The 21,321-nt window shown below is 33.5% G+C and overlaps 3 protein-coding genes and 1 pseudogene across 5 annotated transcripts in view; 1 reads left to right on the top strand and 3 right to left on the bottom strand.

Annotated features, from left to right (window-relative positions):
* Positions 1-40: 40 nt before the first annotated feature.
* Positions 41-6,097, top strand: LOC124301288 (ATP-dependent RNA helicase DDX24). The gene is made up of 10 exons (XM_046756161.1): positions 41-315; positions 727-1,375; positions 2,683-2,942; positions 3,013-3,158; positions 3,295-3,584; positions 3,657-3,879; positions 3,933-4,044; positions 4,241-4,358; positions 4,476-4,653; positions 5,724-6,097. The coding sequence occupies exons 1-10, from the start codon at positions 118-120 to the stop codon at positions 6,007-6,009; spliced, it is 2,460 nt and encodes an 819-aa protein (XP_046612117.1). The 5' UTR covers positions 41-117; the 3' UTR covers positions 6,010-6,097.
* A 158-nt stretch (positions 6,098-6,255) lies between these two features.
* On the bottom strand, positions 6,256-11,025 carry LOC124299599 (KIF-binding protein-like; annotated as a pseudogene).
* On the bottom strand, positions 7,238-9,281 carry LOC124301290 (piggyBac transposable element-derived protein 4-like). The gene is made up of 3 exons (XM_046756166.1): positions 9,159-9,281; positions 9,025-9,067; positions 7,238-8,949 (listed from the first exon to the last, which is right to left on the bottom strand). The coding sequence occupies exons 1-3, from the start codon at positions 9,185-9,187 to the stop codon at positions 7,246-7,248; spliced, it is 1,776 nt and encodes a 591-aa protein (XP_046612122.1). The 5' UTR covers positions 9,188-9,281; the 3' UTR covers positions 7,238-7,245.
* A 425-nt stretch (positions 11,026-11,450) lies between the features above and the next one.
* Positions 11,451-21,321, bottom strand: part of LOC124301289 (dystrobrevin beta) — a 37,693-nt gene continuing 27,822 nt past the window's right edge. The window contains exons 12-17 of one of the 3 annotated variants that reach the window (XM_046756163.1): positions 20,713-20,831; positions 19,918-20,083; positions 19,297-19,583; positions 17,162-17,307; positions 15,163-15,222; positions 11,451-14,047 (exon numbers count right to left, since the gene is read on the bottom strand). In XM_046756163.1, the coding sequence (XP_046612119.1) occupies positions 13,785-14,047; positions 15,163-15,222; positions 17,162-17,307; positions 19,297-19,583; positions 19,918-20,083; positions 20,713-20,831 (1,041 nt within the window). In that variant the 3' untranslated portion in view covers positions 11,451-13,784. The remainder of the gene's footprint in view (positions 14,048-15,162; positions 15,223-17,161; positions 17,308-19,296; positions 19,584-19,917; positions 20,084-20,712; positions 20,832-21,321) is intronic. The other 2 variants (XM_046756164.1, XM_046756165.1) reach the window with 2 other exon arrangements.

Genomic DNA, 21,321 nt, shown 5'->3' with positions numbered 1-21,321 from the left:
AGGTAGTTAGGTTATATAATATATAGTTATACTTCCCTGTCATCTGACTCGCTTCGAATTCAGTGCTCGCACGTGTTCGTCGTGATATGCGCGTTTCTTTCCTCGCAAATCGAGGTTATGTTTAGTCGAAACAAACAAGCAATGGGGAAAATCAAAAAGGATAAATCTAAGACGTGGAAACCGTTGAAATTGGAGGGTGCCTTTTTCGCTGAAGGTATTGATGGCCTGATCGGAATTGAAGAATTGACGGATTACAGTCTCGAAAAAGGAACCAAAAAACGAAAAGCAACTCGCTCCGATGACAAATCAGACAAGGTAAATGGTTTCCTGCATATTGAAATAATTTTAAATATCTCTAATACTATACCGTTCACCGAACAATGGTCTCAATATTATGTACAAGCACACGAAATACATATCAAGTTAACTCTGGTACGATAGAGCAGCACTTCTTCTTTCGAGAGTTAAATCACTACCGATAACAGATGATACATATTAAGGATATTGAAGGGAATGAAAAATGCAGAGAGAAATTTGTAAAACTTACAGTATCTGGACAATATTAACGAACTTTCGCAGTGCATGAAAGGAAAATCTGCTTACAGCATAGTTTTAGTTGATTGATTTATGACCTGTAGTCAGTAACATTACAGAGAATAACCAATAGCTCTGCCAATTTTCTTCAATATTAATAACAAGAAAATTGAATCATATTTAACAAACAAGGGTAACAAGAAGAAAAAGGCTCAGAAACTCGATGACCAGATTGACAATGACGAGGAAGACCAGCATTCAGCTCAAAAGAAAAAACTTAGAGCAGCTGTGAAAGGAGAGAAAGTGAAGCCGAAGAAGAAGAAGCAAAAACTCGACGATAAACGTGGTATAAAGCAATCTAATCTTATTGAAGAAGAGTCTGGTATTGGATCGGATAGCGAATCTAATTTGGATAAAAACGGGCATGAGGTTGATGCAGAGGATGGATGTCTGGTCAATCCGGACAATCTAAAATCAGATATAAACGTACATTCATGGACTTCGCTGGGTGTACCTGAAATATTGGTAAAAGCACTGGCTGACCAAGGTTTTCAAGCTCCGACACCAATTCAGGCTCTGACCTTGGCTCCAGCAATTTTGGGAAGGAGAGATATTTTAGGTGCCGCTGAAACAGGAAGTGGAAAAACTTTGGCTTTTGGTTTACCAATTTTAAATGGTATTCTGGAGGCTCAGAGGAAAGAGGCAGATAAAGTGAACGAAAGCAATAATTCAACTGAAACAGGTGATCAGGACTGGAATAAATTAGGTGAATCAGAAAATGAAGATGACGAAGATATACTCTCTATGGATGAATTGTCAAATGAAGAATATTCAGATTCTGGTTTGTAATTATCTCTGATTGTCTATGTCAATAGAGCTATGCATTTTCATTGTTACAAAGTGTTTGACTTGAAATCGTTTGTATGCATTTACAAAATCAGTGAATCTAAGATCAATGGCTTATTTTGAAATGACGAGGAACTTGCTTGGATCGAGAAACTTCGTCGAATATCATACTTCAATTTTTCGAAATTGTTGCACATGTAGCAATAATGCCATTGGTTTATTGGCTACCCAGAATCAATTTCACTTGAATAACACGAGAGACATTTTTAAATAGAAATTAGGGACTATATATTCCAACTAGAAAACTGTTATTCGCGATGATTATTTCAACTCTCTTTTTGATTAAATAGAATATGCTCAAGCAGTATGCTAGAAATTATGTGGTATCACTAATTTTGTAAATGACTGCTAATGGTAATTGGCTGAAAATAATTTAATATGAATTACAATACTTTAATGTGTATATGACTAGATGGTTTAAACAGTCTATGATGCTTGGGTACTTTTGTTTTGACAACCAATTGTTCAATTTGATTGAGGTTTGTTTTATTCAAAAGTATGTAGATCGAACTTCATTTGCATATTTTTCTTTAAAATCAATTGTAGCAATGATAAGACTAATGTCAACCATTTCCTTGGTGAATTGAAATACGATTTTTCATCAAATTCTTACAACTTTTTTATTTAACTAACACAAGAATGTGATTGTTCAAAAAAATAAGTGGGATCATCGCAGAGAATAAACTATCCAGAAATACTGTCATTGAATTTAACATAAATCGGTTGAGCTGTTTTTGAGGTACTGCGGGCACTGGAAGACATAAAAATACTTCAGATTCATTCTGTTAAACAAAAATACGTAAATAAAGCTTGATCTTCATACTTCTGAATGAATAAAACCCTAATCGAATTTAATAATTGGTTGCTATTCTCTTTTTCAGCCTTCTACTCGTATAAATACCCTTAAGGAATAAAAGTGAAGTTCTTTCTCAACAAAAATACGATGATGTCGAAATCATTGCAAGCTAGGAGTCCAAAGAGTTTTTTTTGGAGCATTAATTTTTAAACGAAAGATTCTGTTTATTACCTTAAAGAATTCTCGAGACATTAATTTGTAAAGTTTGAAGTGCACAATTGTACCTTAAATAGTTGAAAGAATAATACTACAATTATTTTGTTAAATGAGTAAATACCTTTTTTCTAGTACCATGCAAAGTAACAATAAACAGTTTGACGAATAGTACTTGGCTTTGGTGAGCATATATTTTACACCATGTATTTACACTATAACTTTTTTGTTAGAACACGACTATGTCATAAAAGAAAGTGAAGAGGATAATGAGGAAGAATCAGATTTTGAAGAAAGAGAAGAAATTGTTAGTGATGAACTGTTAAATGCGGAAGGTATCGGTTGTGTCAGAGCAATTGATAATATTATGATTAATGACTCGCGCGGCTCTCCAAAAAAGCCCCTGTACGCCTTAATTCTAACACCAACCAGAGAGTTGGCTATTCAAGTTAAAAACCATCTTGTCAAGGCTGCAAAATACACTGGGATCAGAGTAAGTTTTGGCAAAGAAATTGTAACAGGTAAATTTTTTCTTTCATACCTTACAAAGATTTCACTTCAAGATTGCTGTCGTCGTGGGAGGGATGGCTGCTGTTAAGCAGGAGAGAATTCTTAGCAAATCACCGGAAATAGTTGTTGCTACACCAGGTCGATTGTGGGAACTTATTCAAGAAGGCAACGCGCACCTTAATCAAGTTGATGATGTCAAGTAATGAAGTTTCCCTTTTGTTGCAAGCTCTATTGAACAAAACAATTTCTAGCTTCTATACTTAGAGTGATGAAGTATTTAACTCTTTTCTCCGATGAGAATCAATAATACGACCGTTTTTTTTCTTTTGCTTCAGATTTCTGGCTATTGATGAGACAGATAGAATGGTGGAAAGAGGACACTTTCAGGAGTTACACAGTCTTCTCGAAAAAATAAACATGAACGGTGAAAAAATGAAAACGCGACAAACGTTCGTTTTCTCCGCGACACTGACCATGGTTCATGATGTTCCGCAGCATTTGTCAAAGAAGAAAAATAAACACCGACATAAAATACAGAAATTCACACCCGAACAGAAGTTGAAAAAAGTTATTGAAATGATAGGCATTTCAAATCCTAAAGTTGTTGATGTTACTAAACAATCTGGTAAACTTTTGGTCGATTAATTTAATTGCATATTTCCCTTAACATTGTGATGGAACTTGTCATATTTTATAGGAACTGCTGCAAGTTTGACTGAATGTCGTATAGCATGTACAATTGATCATAAAGACTACTACCTTTATTATTTACTGAAAAGACATGCTGGTAGAACTTTGGTATTTTGTAACAGTATTGGTTGCGTCAGAAGGCTTGCAACTTTATTGGAGATTTTAGAATGCAATCCTTTACCGCTGCATGCTAGTATGCAGCAACGGCAAAGGTTGAAGAACCTTGAAAGGTATACTCAAATTGTTTGAATTTGAAGCTTGATAAACATCAGCGTATCTTTAGATTCCAGGCAAATGAAAATGGTGTCTTAATAGCTACTGATGTCGCTGCCAGAGGTTTAGACATACCTAATGTAGAACATGTGATTCATTATCAAGTGCCAAGAACATCTGAGGTATCGTATTTTGCATTATCCATAATTTTGTATTATTCATAATTTTGTGTATTGCCTTTAACAAGTGATCATCTTCATATCAGTAATCCATATTTTTTCCATTATACACCATAGCCAAACAAACGATTGTAATACATACCTAATTTCATTTTATAGTTGTTTATTAAATCATATTCTAACTGTGCCTCTACTTCAGGGCTATGTACACAGAAGTGGCAGAACAGCCAGAGCACAGAAGGAGGGCATCACTATTTTGTTAATGGAACCATCAGAAATGCAATATTACACTAGACTATGCAAAACGCTCGGAAAAAGTGAGTCTCAGTTTCCATTTATATGCGTTTAGATGTCCTTGATATAAATGGTCACTATCAGTTTGATGTAATATTCAAAAGGGTACTAATATTATTTGTTCTCTTTGTCGTTTACAGCTCAGGATATACCCACCTTTCCAGTTGTAGACCGACTGTTAATTGCTGTAAAGGAAAGAGTAAACTTGTCGCGAGAAATAGACAGATTAGAATTGTTGTGTAGAAGGGATAATGCCCAGAAGGGTTGGTTGCATAAAGCAGTCGAAGATATGGACCTCGTGCTTGACGAGGATCAATTGTGAGTTGAGTGTTTAGGCCCGTTAATTATGCAGCAAAAGTTCGTGTGCTTATGTATATTACAAAATCTAATAATTGTTAAGTTAACATCAGATATCAGAGCAGTTACTCAATGATACATAAAGATTAAAGTATGCTCGTTTTAATTGTCTAGATGAAAATGAGATTATTCATGTACAAAAAATTCATGCAATTATTTGTACAAAAGTCGAGATTATCCTCACTTTCATCTGGATGATAAAAAACAACGAAAGAACGGATGATTCTTAATATACTGAGTAAAAATGATTGTTCGGTCGACAAAATATGTTTATGGATTCTTACGAGGCAGCAAATGATTTGATGAGATCAAGTACAATCTAGTTCGAGAAACGAAATATTTCTTTCGCCACGCACAAAAAACTCTTTTCTCTCAGTGTAACAGATTATAGCAGAGTTTCTTTTAGAAAGACGTTACTCAATTATTTATTTTCACAAAATTACATCAAAGTCTTGATTATGAATTGGCTTTACCTATATTTTAGTAAGCAGTTTATTTTCTATTTATACTGTCAAAAAAAGGTGATGATCAGCAGATTTGTCCAGGTGAAAATAAAAGATGAACTTGACTCACATTATCTCTGTGAGATGAAAGATGTCTAAAGAAGTCTATCTAGGATTATTGTCTTAGATAATTTACAATACTGATTGTTACACAGGAGTGGTTTAATTTGTCAAATGCTGAGGACCTTTTCATTCACACTCACTATCGTCCAGCCTACTTTTCACCTTCTTCCATTACGAACTTGAAGTTAATCGCGTGTGCATAACGAAACATTAAAGAAAAATCACTATTTTCCAATTTTAGAGAAACTTTGAAAGATTTGAATTACCTTAGCTTTAATATTGTAGGTAGATGAGTGGCAGAGGCCATTAACTGTAGCAAATTTAGTTACTTCGGCATGACAGATCAGCTGAAAGAACTCTAATTGTGTACTATTTATTTTATACTAAAGCAACTAATAGCATTGATCAGTAAATTTGTAATAAGTTACTTGAAAAATAACTTTGATATCGTTTCTCTTCTTCCAGAGAATCCACAATGGAGGTCCAAGAAAGTGCAGATTTAAAAAGGCAACTGAAAGCTAGAAGACGTCAGCTAAAGAGTTTACTGGCAAAACCACTTTTTCCTAAGGGTTTCTCTGGGAAATACTTAGATTCTAGTATCGAATTTCAATTGGATCAAGGTGCACAGAAAGCAGTTGATGTTATGAAACAAGCTATTGAAGAAAAGCCGAAAAAAAATAAAAAAATCATCCCTGGTATTCCAAAACCAAAACGTTTTTCAAAGCTGAAATTTTCTAGAAAAAGAAAGTAGAACAATCGTATTTTAATTTTCATGAACAGTTTCGAATTTGTACGATAATTTGATGTGACAAAACAAATTACTTTCACCAGATTTTCCTGAAAAAAGTAGCTTGTTTAATAATGTAAGATATGAAAATATGTCTTGCATATGTACAGTACAAAAATCGTTTCAAATAAAATAACGATTTTGGAATAGTTGGTATGCATATTTATTGTGCGTAAATTCTTTCTCAATAACTAAGTATAGCTTCCTGAATTACGTATTGATAAACTGACAAACATCGCCAGCGATGTCACAGACAGGCATTAATTCAGATTCTACAGGATCTATGTTACATCCAAGGTTATCGCCGAACTGTTCCAATCTAGAATGTATGCTCGCAAGAGCTTCCATTTTATGAACAGTCGTGTCACTTGCCTCCGGTGCAGCCTCTTGAGCAACGTAAATGCGTTTCAAATTTAGGCCCATCATTTCTAAATGGATTTCTGCCAGTTCTCGTAAAAGCTCGACCGATATTGCAATGTAGCATTGTGGACGTATTTCCCTGAGGACAGTGCTAAGAGTTTCTAGAGCATCGGCCCATAGTTTTTGTATGGCATACTGACTATCAATATATTCAGGTCAGAATTCCCACTCAAATATAATTACCGAATGTATTTTTTTGCAAATTCTTCAAGTAACTAGTATTTACCTCTCAATATCTTCTTCGTAAAATGTAAGATGTCTGTAGAGTTCGCTAAGATCTAGTATGACACTGACGTAGTCCATGGGGTGGTCTTGTAAAGTACAAAATGCCTTGACCCTTTTCAACCATGAGTGTGTGTACAAAAAAAGTGCTCTAGCTTGCATTGCTGTCTCTACAGAAGAAGCTGTCACTTGCTTCTCATACTCGGCAATATCCAATGTTGGAAACAATAAAAATGGTCCTATAAAGTTGAATAACAGTGATGAACCTAATTTTTTACTGCAGAACTATTATTGTGAGTATATCAAAATGTATGATTAACCCTTTCGGTACGGACGCATTCTACGTCGCGCGGTCCCCGCTGACCGAGCAGTCGCGGCAAGCGTCCATACTTGCGGAACAACTGCAAGCGCCCGTCAGACGCACAATACCACGCTATCTTACACAGAGCGAGTGCAGTCACTCGTAAAAAAAAATGCTTAAAAAATTATAACATAATGCAATTAGAAAATATAATTTAATAATATAAATGAAACACATAAACATCCAAATTTTATAATTTAATAATGTAATTTTGTATGATAAGTTTGAAAGCACGGGTATACGCAAAGGCCTACGTCACATGTTTTACATTGATAATGTGATTGTCGTTGAACACCATTCTTAATACAAACAACACACTTTCTCAGTGCACTTTTTCGTTTTGTTTTCTCGTTAGTGTAAATCGCTGGGAAATGTCTACCAGTAAGTCTCAAAGGATATTTATCCGCAGATTTAGGACCGCTACGTCTAACATCGTTTTTATGATATTTTCGAAAAATTTGCCGTACTAATTCAAGATGAAAAGCAGCTATAGAAATATCTTTTTCTGTTTTGTATTTATATAAACAATAAGAATTCCAAACGGCAATATCTAGCAAATGAAAAAAGTATTTCTTGTACCATTTTATAGATTTTCTAACGGATTTAATAGAACTTATGACCATATCACATTTGTCGACAGCTCCCATTGACAAATTATAATCGACTACACATTTAGGTTTATATACGATTTCTTGCGTCCTATAATTTCTTTTTCCTGTAGATATAAATTCGCTAGTATGGAAAGTAGATAACATAAGTACGTCCCTTTTATCTCGCCATTTAAGGGCCAGCAAATTACTTGATGTCCGAAAATCAACCTCGCCTTTTTCTAATTTTCTGTTCATTAGAGGCATTCCTTTTCGTCTTCGCTTTACAGTTCCACAAGAATTCGTTACATTTGTATGTAATAAATTAAAAAGAGCGGGACTGCTATAATAATTATCAACATACAGTGAATGACCTTTTCCCAAGTACGGTTTCAAAAGTGTTAAAACGATGTTTCCTGTTTTGCCAATGTTTTCCATGTTCTCTGTCACGTGTGATTCACTGCCCGTATATACGATATCTAGTACATAGCCAGTTTTACAATCACATAATACATATGATTCGATGCCAAATCGGCTTCTCTTGGCCGGTATATACTGTTTAAAAGATAGCCTACCTTTGTACACTAATAGACTTTCATGTATACATAAATTTTGAAATGGATAAAACAAATCTTTGAACGATTTTTGAAGTCTGCTTGAAACGCTACTAATTTTTTGCAACCGATCACAAGAATTTTGATTATCATCACTAAAATGCAACATTTTCAATAAAACTAAATATCTATCTCTACACATAATTTCGCTAAAAATATCAGATTTTAAAAGTTTATCCTTGGACCAATATTCACGAAGCGCTAATTTTTTATTTCGTGACATTAGTAAGGTACAAGCGAGAAAACAGTATAGTTCGTCAACAGTTGATCCAATTTTGACATGACACGTCTTATCACTTACTATACGTGCCCAATACTCATTTGTCTTATCTACAATAAAGCCTACAAGATCAGGTGAAAAGAATGATTCAAAATAACGTAATATTGTAGAGGAAAATTGTAAGTTTTCTGTCTGAAGTCCGGAATTGGAAAGATCAAAATTATAAAATGTTAATTCAGCATTCTTCGTAGTCCATTGGATATTATGGAATGAAGTTAATGGCAAAGCATCTTCAATATTATCATCTTCTGATGCTGACGTGCTAAGTACTTTTATCCGACGAATTGGCTTCTTTCTAGTATAAATATTATTGACTGCACTATCGCTATCGAAGTCCGAAGATTTGTCATATATCTCATTGCTCTCATTTTCGATGGAGTAACAGTTTCCTTTCCTTCTTTTGCAATTCCTCTTCATTATCTTTGAGGGGTACAAAATAAACGAAAAATATAATAAAATGAAATGATGTGATAATGCAGAAAAATTAACACATACAGTGAAAATATTCCGAACGTCTGAGCGAGCCGAGACAAGCGTACTGTTCAAAAATGTTTCTTATAGTGTTGCTCGTTTCGTCAGTTTATTATTAGGCAGCGTAAAACAAGTGCAAAATACTTGCGATGGATTACCATGGAGATAACATATATATTCTGCTCATGAAGAGTCGCGAGTGACCTAAGTCACCGTTCGCACATAACGAGCGTCATATGTTGGGTTACCATGGTCACTGCTCGGACAGAGCAAGCGTCGGGCATTGGGTGACTATAGTCACCACTCGGACAGAGCGAGCGTCGGGCTTTGGGTGACTATAGTCACCGCTGGGGCCGAAAGGGTCAAAAAATATAATACCTCGGTATTCTTCATTGTCAACCTTTTCTGTAGTTATTGCTTCTTCTTTAGGGCCATTTTCAAGCAAACTTTATGAAGTTTCCGATACAGAGTCGCTGACAGCAAATGTCACTTGAGATTTTTCATGAACCATATTTTTGCAACTTTGAGAGAGTGGAACTTCCTTGTTATTGCTCTCACTGACATATTTCATTGTCATTTTTTCTGATGTTGATGGTTTACATTCGTTGCTGGTCATGAATGGGGCAGACCACAGTTTTTCCAAAATTTGATTTGGCTCGGCATCCAAGGAAGATACGATACTCATTTTGGAAACACTGAATAAAAATAGACCATATTTGACCCAACATTTGGCAATGTCTGAAAATCTGAGCTGTAACTGTTCCCACCTACAAGTATTACATAATATGAAGTTGATGAAAATTATTTATAACTTATGAGCAAGATTATATTTGGCAGTGAAAATTGTATCTCGGTGACTAATTAAAATACCTCACAAAGATAGATAATTCTACTGTATTTAGGTGAGCGATAAAGAATTGTTCAGTGAAATTTAATTACTTCAGTATTGTGTTGTTAGATGGTTCCAATGCTTTGAGTTCCTTTTCATACTTGTAGAGCATGTAAATTGCGGCAGACAAATGATGTCTTGCTTCTCTAAACCAGTTATATGAATTATAAACATGTCACTTAAAAAAATATCTTGATAGAACAACCCTATCTTTACTAAGAATGCCATTTAAAGCACATTGCTTGTACAGTACCAGCAATGCGTTTGGTAAATACTGATTTCTCCATGATGTTAGCACAACAGCAAAACAGAATTTCGATATTGTTCTGCAAATTTTTTACTTGCAGCTCACAAGTGCTAAATTGTAATGAGAGAAATGTGAAAGTAAATATACTTGAATCTATTTTTTCTGAGAAAGTACGATGCAAGTCTAGCAGATTTTAGTGCCCACAGTGTCACATCTCCATCATTCATTTCAAGTTGTCTTCGAAGTACCTTGTGATGACATTCAGCAAATTTGTCATACAGCCCTTTTTGTTATAAATGTAACCAAGCATCTGTAAATTATTTGTAACTAAACGTTCCAATTTGTTACTAAAACCCGAAGTAGGGTGTATGGCAGTATCAGGCAAAAAAAGATCATCGCTGGTGTAAAACTTAATATGAGTATTCTGTTTTTTCAAACTTCTGGATGTAGACTCGGCCAATTCCAAGAGTTGTTTAGGTTTGTCAAACTCCTCTCGTTTTGAAAGCAAATACGAGTAGTGATTGATTATTTTGAACGTCAGGAATATTATTTCTGGTTCGAACATCACATTTTTTATACCATCTAACACGTCAACCAAAACTTTTTCGGCAACTTCGTCTTCATTTAGATTAATAAGTATTTTTGATTGTTCATAAGAGAGAGTTGTCTTCATCGCCAACAGCTGTAAGCTCATGGGTCTGTCAGGAATCATCATACTGTTAATCATCTCAATTAAAGGCTCGATTGCAGTTTTCACATCCTCAGACAGATTCATAGCAGGGTCGTTTTTATCACTACAACCTTCAATCTTCTGCAACTTGTTGACGTGCTGAAACTGCTTGTGCAGAAATTCAAAATTGGATTTCATTGAAGCCTGACTTTCCTCCATCGTTGTAATATATACCACGTTTCTCGTTTTGCCCCTGTGAAATTAATTTAAAGAAATAGATATATTCTGAGAGGGTAAAATAAATTTGTAGTAAACATCACACTTTAGGATTTCTAACACTTGCTTGTTTCGACTTGGTTTCTGACATATTCGGTGGAGACCAGTGTGCTTTGAAAGCAGTTTTCTATGTACCAATTTCTCGCCATGTGTGCAGTGGCTTCTGTGCATCATACGACAGTGCTACTGTCCTTGTTTAGTGAGATGATGTAATTTCAATCCACAAATATTATATACCTTTTTAGTTCCTCAATGCGTCTTGTTGCCTACAGATGATAGAAATGAATGATATTGTTTTTTGAAAAATCAAAGTAAAACCACAGCCAGTTGTCTAATTTGAGATATTTCGGAAACTGTATACATCTGGACATTGATTCTGTTTTATTTATTTTCATTAAGTACTTCTTTTTAAATAGCAGCTACATAATTTTCATACAATGAATCTATATATTGACAAAATCAAAGATTTGAAATTATATATACACATGAAATATTTTGTAAGACTAATATGTTATTTTAACTTTAAAATATTACAAAAACCAGTAGTTTATAACAATAGTATCGTTTCTGTGGTTTATTCAATTGTGGAATGTATGATAAATTCTTATAGGAACTAAAATAAATTATTTTATGCTCAACGTACAAGTAATTAATGAATGTCACATCATTTGTGTTACATCAGAAAATGTATCGTTTTTGGTGTTATATAAATATATTGGTGATTTTTTGTGCGCTGCCTATATACTCATAAAAACTCATGTTAAGTCATACAATAATTTGTCATTTTATGTACAATGCCGATATATATATAATAAGCTATAATCCTGAGTCACACAACAATCTCCGCAATTAAAGATTTAGTTTTCAATCTCGCAAAAGAAAGCTACACGTCTTTGGCTAAGTGGGCTCCACGAGTGAACCACGAGCAGTAGAAGTATTTATTCAGCACTTTTCTAAGATTTTCAATGTTTCACAACAAACGGTAAGTATCCAAAACAAATTTTGATTGAATATGACTTATCATCGTGAGTTAGTTAGGAACACGTACACGATTTGAAACTCCACTGTGTACACAAGTCCTGTTCAATGAGTTAAACGGTACAACAGAAACTATCGTAACATTTCTCAATTTCAACAATATTCGTTTGTCTATTTCTAGATCATTCTATAACTCTGTTAAATGTTTGAGACTTCAACTTAATATTAAAGTAACAATAATATCGTGAACGTAACGCTAATTTTGTCACATACGCTAATACCACATTTATTTATGCTACACCTAGGAAATGCTATTCAACTTTAATATCAAGACATCAGACAGATGATTATGCGAAATGCTAGTTTTTAAAATGCACTGTATTAGTTCTGTATGCATGCAATAAGACTATCGAGAATAAATGTGATTAAGAACAAAGAGCGCACTGAATGGTGTATTACGAAACAGCCAGAAAGGCTGCAGTCCTGGAAAATAGGGAATATCGTGAGATCGTTTGGAAAAAGATATGTTCAAATATATTAATGGTTCTCTAGCAATGTAGTATATAATGAATTTTCCGCTCCATAAAGGAAAACATTTTAATATTGGAAAACCAGAAAACTTCAGAGATTTTCAAATCTTGCTTATTGTAATCAACCTGTATTATTTTACAGCAATTAAATGCATTAAGAAGCTCACTATCAGTAACAAATTGATTCAACAATTTCACTGCCTTTGAAGTTGGACGGCACAATCAGCTTTTTATAAACTATAAAAGCATAAATAGCAGAATGATCAGAATCAGTTGAAACTGAATTTGCGATACTTATGCTTTCAAGAAAATATTGCTAATCACTTAATGCACAGATCACTATTTTTCTTAGTGATTGCTGAGAGTATCATTAGTAACAGTTTGACACTACCCGAGGTTTTTAAGAATATTAAAAATTCCCTCTGTAATAATCACAGCATTTTTCGAATTCGAAAAACGTACATATGACGCAAAAAAAGCCGAACATTGACCATATACCTTGACCGAAAATTATCTTCAATCAACGCTACATTATTGGTTGACTCTAATTTGTATGAGATGTATTGAAATGTTAGCAATGGAAAGCTACCGTTCATCTAGTGATCTATGTCGAGTTTGGTCAGTTTTATTGAACACGTATGAGCAGAGTATTTTTGACTTTTTATAAAATTGATTTGATGAGTAGAAGTTATAATAATTATGAACAATTGTAATCTGTATGGCGTTTTGATTCTTTACGTTTTACGGAATATCCGTAAAAGGAATACACCGCTTTTGACGCGATGTATCAATGTGAAAATGCCGATTTAGTAATGTTTTAACAAGGTATTGAATAGCTAATTACTTGACACATTGAATAACATGCCTCTAGAGTCGAATAGATTTCTAAAAATAATTAAATTACAGAGCGTGAACTATTTGAACAATGATGATTATGAAATATGCCGTAGGAGTGAGAATTCCCTTACATTTTAAGATATTGTGAATGTGAAAAAAAAAAAAAAAAAAATTGAATGTTTCTTGATCTAGTCTTGAGTTGAAGTAATACCATAATGAGTAATTACAATAATCTTGATGTAGCAGCGGTGAACGAGTTGTAGAGAACTCGCTATTTATTCAAAAATCAACACTCATCTTCAATTCGCATCTTTTGCGGTATTTTGGTGAAGATTTCTAACATTCATTTCAAACTATTTATCGATTAACCCATCTCTTTACTGCTTCTTCCCAGTTTGATTCGCTTTCATCTTGTTTTTCTCCTTCTGCTTCTTCCCTTTCACCCCTTTCTTGCTCTTGTTCACTAGATGGTGTTGCTGATGGAGTTTGAGATGCATTTGTATTACGGGCACGTAGCTCAGCCAAAAAATCGTTTTCTTGTTCGTAACGACGTTGTAATTCTTCACGCCAAGAGTTACCTCCGCCACTACTGTCATCTCCGTCCTCACCGGCCTCGAAGTCTATTGACATATTGATAGAAATACATACAGCCTGCTGGCAATATATTTAGTCCCAGGAATCAAAGTTAATCAATCAATTTGAATCTTCGGAAATTTTTCCTTTTGAAGATGAATCAATTTTTGTATAATTATTTTCTTATCAAAACTTATCTTATTAAAACTTATCGTTGAAATTTGGAGTTGGTTGATTTGTTTCAATTGACTGAGTTCTAACATACATATTGACTATTTCTGCTTTGTCAATTTATCAATTTGTTCACGAGGAATACAATTCTTTAAAAGTATCGACTCGTATTGAAATGGACAAAAATTAGGTAGTTTAGGTATTCAACATATAACTGAAAAGTAATTAATGCAACTAACTATAGTGAATATTATGCAATTCAAAATATAAGGAAAGATTTTGATTATTCATTACCGTTATAATACTTTTAGTCCAATTACACTGCAGAAAACGTTAGTAAAGGTGCAAAAGGGATATGAATGTAAACTAAGAAAATTAAAGAAAGATTGACTTATTTGTTTCAGCATACATGTATTAGTATATAAACTTTGGAACACGAATAAACAATATAAACTTAAGCGTATTAAAAAACTTCAACATTATTGTTGTTATTGTAATACGATTGTGAATGAGATTGCCACCAATATTATGTATGCGTATTAGCTAAAATTGAATCATGAATAAAAACAATCTTTCCAGAAATATCGGTTCATATAATACAAAAAAATTGTGTGATCTATAGAGGTAATACGTGATTTCATCATATAGTTAAAAACGATCTGCAATGATAAACAACTCATACTTTCCAGTTACTCGCACTTCAGTGGATTTTTAGTACAGTAAACTTTGAGCAGTTTCTAAGACCAGTCTCTAAAGATGTAAAAGTTGTTCGTTATTTGGTATACAACTTCATGTAGCATTCCAATAATTTACGCAAGCATTTTAATTATCATTTTCTTTCTTTGGTTTTTTTAATAGTTTCTACAATATCACGTACTACTCTATAATAACAAGGAATGACACAATTAAGTTTTGTTAGTTTTAAATACTAATAGAGTATCGATAAAACAAAAAAAAAAAAAAAATTCTAGTGGAGATTACATACGCTTACCTAAAGGTTTTCTGATGTTGTGACGTGCTGGGGCTGGAGTATGATCTTCCTGGTCTGAGTCTGCAAGCCAGTAGGACACATTCACAGAGGGTGCATATCACACATTCCATAACACGTCTAGAGTGTCACTGGTTTATAATTCATCATTCTGTCCAATTACCCAAATTTTTATTTTAACCGATCCTTACTCTGTTACGAAATTTGCAAATTTTGCAGACTTATCAGAGTAAAATGTTCACTGACAGAAATTTTTTTAAATCTCAAGTTTCAAAATAGTTCACAATTTCAAATTGGCCTGGAAGTTTTCAAATTGATCTATTTGAAATATTGATGTCCAAGTGTTAATGGAAATGATCATTATATTTTTAATTTAACATAATTATCATTATGTCTGCAATGCAAATTAATTTGTTACTACCATTATGAAACGAAATTTATGTGTTGAAACAATCTGCAAATGCCATTTTGTGTCTTGCGTAGCCGTACAGTCCATGCGAAAACTAAACTAAGTACTCTAAAACTATTTTAAGTTAGTAAAACGTATTATAGAGGTGAAGTTAATATAAATTAAGAAGTACGGTTATCACAAAGGATTTTTCTATTAATAAAACAAACTAAGAAAATAATACAGATCATTAAATGTTTACTTTTAAAACTCGATGTGTCCAATTTTGTCTGCTCTGATCATTCGTCTCAGTATCAACTTTTAGTACTATAACCGTACAATAACCAAAACATAGTATCTTCAATAATTGAGACGGTAGAATAAGTTGTAGGGAATTATTTGTAGGCAGTAGTATATTATAATGCAATAATTAAACACAGGGCAATACAAAGTCTACCGAAGAGTTGAAAAGTTTATTTTCACGCAGTGTTAATACGCGACAAATTTCAAGTGTTAAGATGCTGGTCCGTGTGGAAGCAATTATTATTTTGATTTTTAAATAATGTGTTGTCTGGTAAAATTTTGCCCGAGTATGTAATTTATATAATTTCATAACGTGCTCATTAAAGTATAAAATTATTTGAATAATAAATTTTACGTAACATGCACGTGATGACAATTATTTCATGTTCTCTGCAGAAATCAGTGGAAATTTAATACATGCCCAGCAGACATGCTTCTTCATTATGAAGGTTCGAAGAACAATAAATAAATAAAGCAGAGTTTATATGTAACATTAATTGGAAGAATTTGAAAAATTTAGACAAGCACTGGCAAGTGTTAGCAATTCATTGTATCTTTGTAATGTCAAGATAAAACACGATGCAGTAATAGCATCAGTGGAAATGGCAGAAAACAGTTTTACAATTGAGACAAGATGAAGCAGAAAAAATTTAACACATAAAACCTAATTCGCAATTTACCAAGTTGCTGTTTCACTTCCATGTGAGGCATGTTTGAAAATATACAAGCTCCCAATGCTGAAAGCCGGCAATACAGTAGATACCTTACTGCTATTTTCTCGAAACTGTGGGTGATATTTTTTTAAATGTGTACACATAACACTTGCGGATGTCACATTAAAAGCCAAACGGATTCGTAGAGGTATTAGAAAACTTGTCTTCTCGGATTTTTCGATAGTTTCAAGAAAACAGTGGTAAGATATCCATGTTTGACTGTATTTACAATTATTAAGCTAATTACGATAACATTTCCTAGCATCCAGGTATTATTGCATGACATAAGAATATATACACGGAAAAAAGTTTCAAACGGAAGCGCAATAGATTTAATACATAAATTAATGTGTGAAGCTGTTGCAACAGATAGACATAGTATACATACGGTTTCTTTATTACTAAGTTTGGAAAGTTAATTCATTCTAGCTCACCTTCTTGAAAAACGACGAGTAGCGAGATTAAAGCCATACCATTGATGTCATGAATAGGTATGTAAATAGTGTAACGACAACTTTGCTGAAGTTATTCATATCTAAGAGTTAATTAATTGTCCATCTGTAGCATCAGCATCGTGTCTGACATTTTAATAGCATACCTGAATTCAATTCCCTGACCAGTGTTGACATCGCATTGGTAACGCTGTCTGCAGCAACTAGCAAATCATTGCGCAACGAACGTCCCAAGCTGTTGTTAGCGCTACTCGAACCACTTCCAGGTAAACTGTTTGTCCCAAACGCCGACCTGACATTGAAAATGTCTATTTTCTATGGGTTGTATATTTCCAGAAAAATGCAAAATTTTATAACAAAATGCAACATATCATGCAATGTTTTATTCTGATATCGATTTCCGTATTGCCAAGAAAATTCAATTGTATATCATCGTAATTTGTATTACTATTAATAACAAATTTACTAAATATACAGAAATAAAATAAAACAGCTTTTTAGCGACACCTTATTTACGGGACGGTTTTTTTTATTTTTTATTTTTTACAATATGATTTGAAATAAGCGGGCGTTTTATCTTAATTTTCTTAACAGCAGAGCATTGCAAAAAAAATAAAATTCATAAGGCGGCATTATTTAAAAGTTTTACTATCAAAGAATATTTAAATGTAGACTCACTTAAGCAATAAGCATAAAAATATCTAATTCGATAGATCTCGCATGCATATATATGGTGTATATAATTGTATGTAACCAACAATAATAGATACATTTATAAATACACTCATCATTTTCATGCTGCCAAAAAAATAACAACAGTTGCAAGAATTAAATCATTCCCTACAATTAAAAATTACAACACTACTGGAATTACTGTAGATTGGAGGCAATTTTTTTACATCCAGTTAAAATTTATCCTCCAAGTAATTCTCTCGATTTCTAATTCGAGTTTCAATAAAAAATAGTAAATTTTAGCCGGTAGTAAAAAAAAAAGCCAGCAGTCAGGGCCAGTTACTCTACTTGATGATAAACATTTACAACAAAGGTTTACAGGAGGTATTAATTTCTACCAGAATGTGAAACAACTTGGAGTAAATTAGTAGACGTTTTTTTGTCCAAATTTTTAAATTCCGTACGGCAAAACTCGGCTAACGTAGAAAAACAAGTCGCAAAAAACGAAAGATGATAGAAGTGCCGATGATGAATGATGTCAATTAGTGCAGAGTATAAAAAGACCTTATTCCACGCCTTTGACAGTCTATAAAATACTTTCACAGATTTTAAGATAAAACAATTTTGGCATGGAAGAAGGTGACTTTGATCTGTTCCAAATTATCCATATCAGAGAATATTAAGTGATGTTTGGATATTTCAAGAGTGATGAAAAATATTACCTACATGCGGAGATAATTTAATTTTACACGTGCATATGAAATTTAATTCAATTATTCCAAGCTTTTAATTAACTTTTTCTCTCAAATAGTCATTGTATTACGTGAAGAATTTCGCGAGTAAGTTTTGATCGTTTGACATTAACAGACTTTCACTACGTATGTAAGACTCATCGAGTGTTGCATTTCTTCTATGCAAGCATGGGGTTTACTTAATAGTATTCCCTTCAAATTTGCAACAATTAATACACAATACAGCACTGAACTTAAAATACTTTCATATGTTGGTGCAAATATATTAAAATTTAAGTCATTAATAATTTTATTGATTAAAGATCAACCGATGAAAATATGTAAATCAACATGAAATTGGTCATCCACGAAAGATAATTTTTGTGCTTCCGATATAGTTGATCTTGATATTAAAAAAAAAAGAAACTAATTACTTCTGTTAACTACACTCAAAATTTAACAGTAATTAAAAATAGTTCAATTTCACTGCATACAGCTAGTTCCAAGGTACGAGTATTACTAGTTGGTTAGTATGTGAACATTTCGCATTTATGAACTGCTCCATCATCGGAACATTCGTTTTTCATAGCATAAACTTCGTTATTGTATACCAAGTGGAATTGAGATAAAAAACGAATTGGATTTTTATCTAATGCCCATACAAGTCGCAGATGATATAGTTATGCCGCATGTACTGATTCAGAGATCATCTAACCTGTATACGAAGTATTATTTGGGCTTGTTCTTGAACTGAAACTAATATAACAATGACATTTCTATTAGTCAAAAACGGTGCGTACATTTAGCAATCATCAACACTAAATTAATATTGGTTGCAAGTATAGCAGGCTCCAACGTATCTACATATGCCATCCTACCTTACGTCGCCACCGACGCAGGAGAGGCTATCAGGAATTGGATTCTGCATTGATCCAAGCATCGCATTGTTTGTCATATTTGCCGATGATGTAGGCGGCGCTGAGCTCTGATAACTTTGAGACATTGGTTGTTGATTTTGTTGTTGCTGTTGTGGTACTGATGTTAACGGGCCTCCGGGTGTCGGTGGAGCGGATCTACTGCTAGGAACGCCTCCCGGAGGCAGGGGCGGGGATTTTGTACTTCTTGGTGAACTATTCGGAGTCGATCTTGGCGATGCCTGATGGTTCTTCATCAATCAAAATGTACATAATTAATTTTAATACATTTTTCATGAAAACTGTTGTGCAGTGATGGTAATTTATATGAGAAATAATTGTAACTACCGTAACATTAAGTGTACTACCACATTTTCTAGCGATATCAATGTAAAAAGTGTTTTTTTTCTTCAGACTTCGAACACCCTTCTTTCTCAAATCAAAATGCTGATCCAACAGTTCACAAAGACGAACATTTTACAAGTTATTAACCAGGAATTGTAGTTCATTCATATCCATCTGAATTTCAACTGATTTCCACTACTGAGTATAGTTTTATGATTATATATACTGATCGTATGTTACCTTCAGCAATTTCATTAACCCTTCAAGCTGCACCATAAGCTGCCTTCGAGAATCTTGTAACGTAACAAGATGAGTTTCCAGTTCGTCTTTTCTTTGCCTTAGTGATCTCAACTCAGACATCAATGCTGGATTTTCCAATCCGGCAGCGTTAATTTCTTGTTGCCTCCTAGACATGAATATTTCATTACAAGACAGTAAATCTTTCTAATTCAACGCAAAGAAATCTTCATGATCTACATCAGATAACTTTTTTTAGCAGCAGACAATCTCATCTCAACAATCACAAGTTGATTTTGTATAAACATGGCATGATTTCAAATATTTGGTGGTTTGCAACTGTAATAATGGTTGAAAATATTTAAATATAGAATGCTTATTAAATGGAAAAGCGAATAGTGATAAACTTTGATATAAATTACAGGCATCATTGCAACAAATTGTACCATGAAGTTGATCTGGTAATAGCCTTGCGCGAGTACGTGTACAAATGGTTCAACTCTTACAAATTGACTGCAGTCTGGAGCAAAATTTCGCAATTCATATTTCTAAAGTCTCGGAAGTGTGAATTCTGTAACTACTGCAAGAACTGAATTGTGAAACATTTATTATTATGGTTTGTTTATTGTAAATTGGACTGTATGAGCTATTTAGTTATAGTCTAACATTTACTTGGCGCAACAAAAAAACATTAAGCATCAACAGAACAATTTGAACATGCGTGACTCTAGGATGGTTCGACAGGATGACCACGAGGTTAAGGCTTGATATAAAGGAAGATAAATGACACAGGTATACCTTAACCTTGCAATCTCGCGCATAATCTCCTTGTTCTTTGCTTCTAAATGTGATATCAACTCCCGTTGCGCTCTTGATATGTCCGAAGATGTAAGATTTGCATCTGACGGTGCCCTTCCCTTTAACAATGCACATTATACAGTTATTGAATTATATTTAAATTACTTCAATACAGAAATAAATATTTCTCATTAATAGACAATACCAGTTGCGTAATTAACAAAATAAATTTACATATTTATTTATTTTCATTATCGACATCCAAAACAATTGTAAGTACAATAGATATAATTAAACTTCACCAAGGCAAACAACTGTCACAACAAATTACTATTACTGTCAAATACGATCACATAAAAATGCGAGTGGGTGAGACAACGGCTCTTTTTACAGCTAAGGTAGAGAGACTGCATTTAGCAATAAAAGTCTTATAAATTTAACAAGAATATTTTATAATTGTGTTATGTCGAATTCATTATTAAGGGGGTATACACGAGTAGACGCAGAAGAAGTAGGTGAATTTTGGTCATTTATATATTGACAATCAATTATGCAATTCGATTGGGGTTTGTTTTATTTTGAAATCAATCAAACGAGCTCCATTTACAT

Source organism: Neodiprion virginianus, chromosome 3 (genome assembly GCF_021901495.1).
Source record: "Neodiprion virginianus isolate iyNeoVirg1 chromosome 3, iyNeoVirg1.1, whole genome shotgun sequence".
Classification (NCBI taxonomy): domain Eukaryota; kingdom Metazoa; phylum Arthropoda; class Insecta; order Hymenoptera; family Diprionidae; genus Neodiprion; species Neodiprion virginianus.
This window is presented reverse-complemented; position numbering and strand designations above follow the sequence as displayed.

Excerpts from the sequence above, each read along its gene's own strand:
- LOC124301290 (XM_046756166.1), bottom strand. The coding sequence starts at position 9,187 with ATGAGCAGAATATATATGTTATCTCCATG. Across the intron at positions 9,068-9,158 it reads ATATATATGTTATCTCCATG|TACGCTTGTCTCGGCTCGCT; the intron begins GTAATCCATCGC and ends ATTTTTGAACAG. Across the intron at positions 8,950-9,024 it reads ACGTTCGGAATATTTTCACT|ATAATGAAGAGGAATTGCAA; the intron begins GTATGTGTTAAT and ends TACCCCTCAAAG.
- LOC124301288 (XM_046756161.1), top strand. The coding sequence starts at position 118 with ATGTTTAGTCGAAACAAACAAGCAATGGGGAAAATCAAAAAGGATAAA. Across the intron at positions 4,359-4,475 it reads ATGCAAAACGCTCGGAAAAA|CTCAGGATATACCCACCTTT; the intron begins GTGAGTCTCAGT and ends TGTCGTTTACAG. Across the intron at positions 4,654-5,723 it reads GTGCTTGACGAGGATCAATT|AGAATCCACAATGGAGGTCC; the intron begins GTGAGTTGAGTG and ends CTCTTCTTCCAG.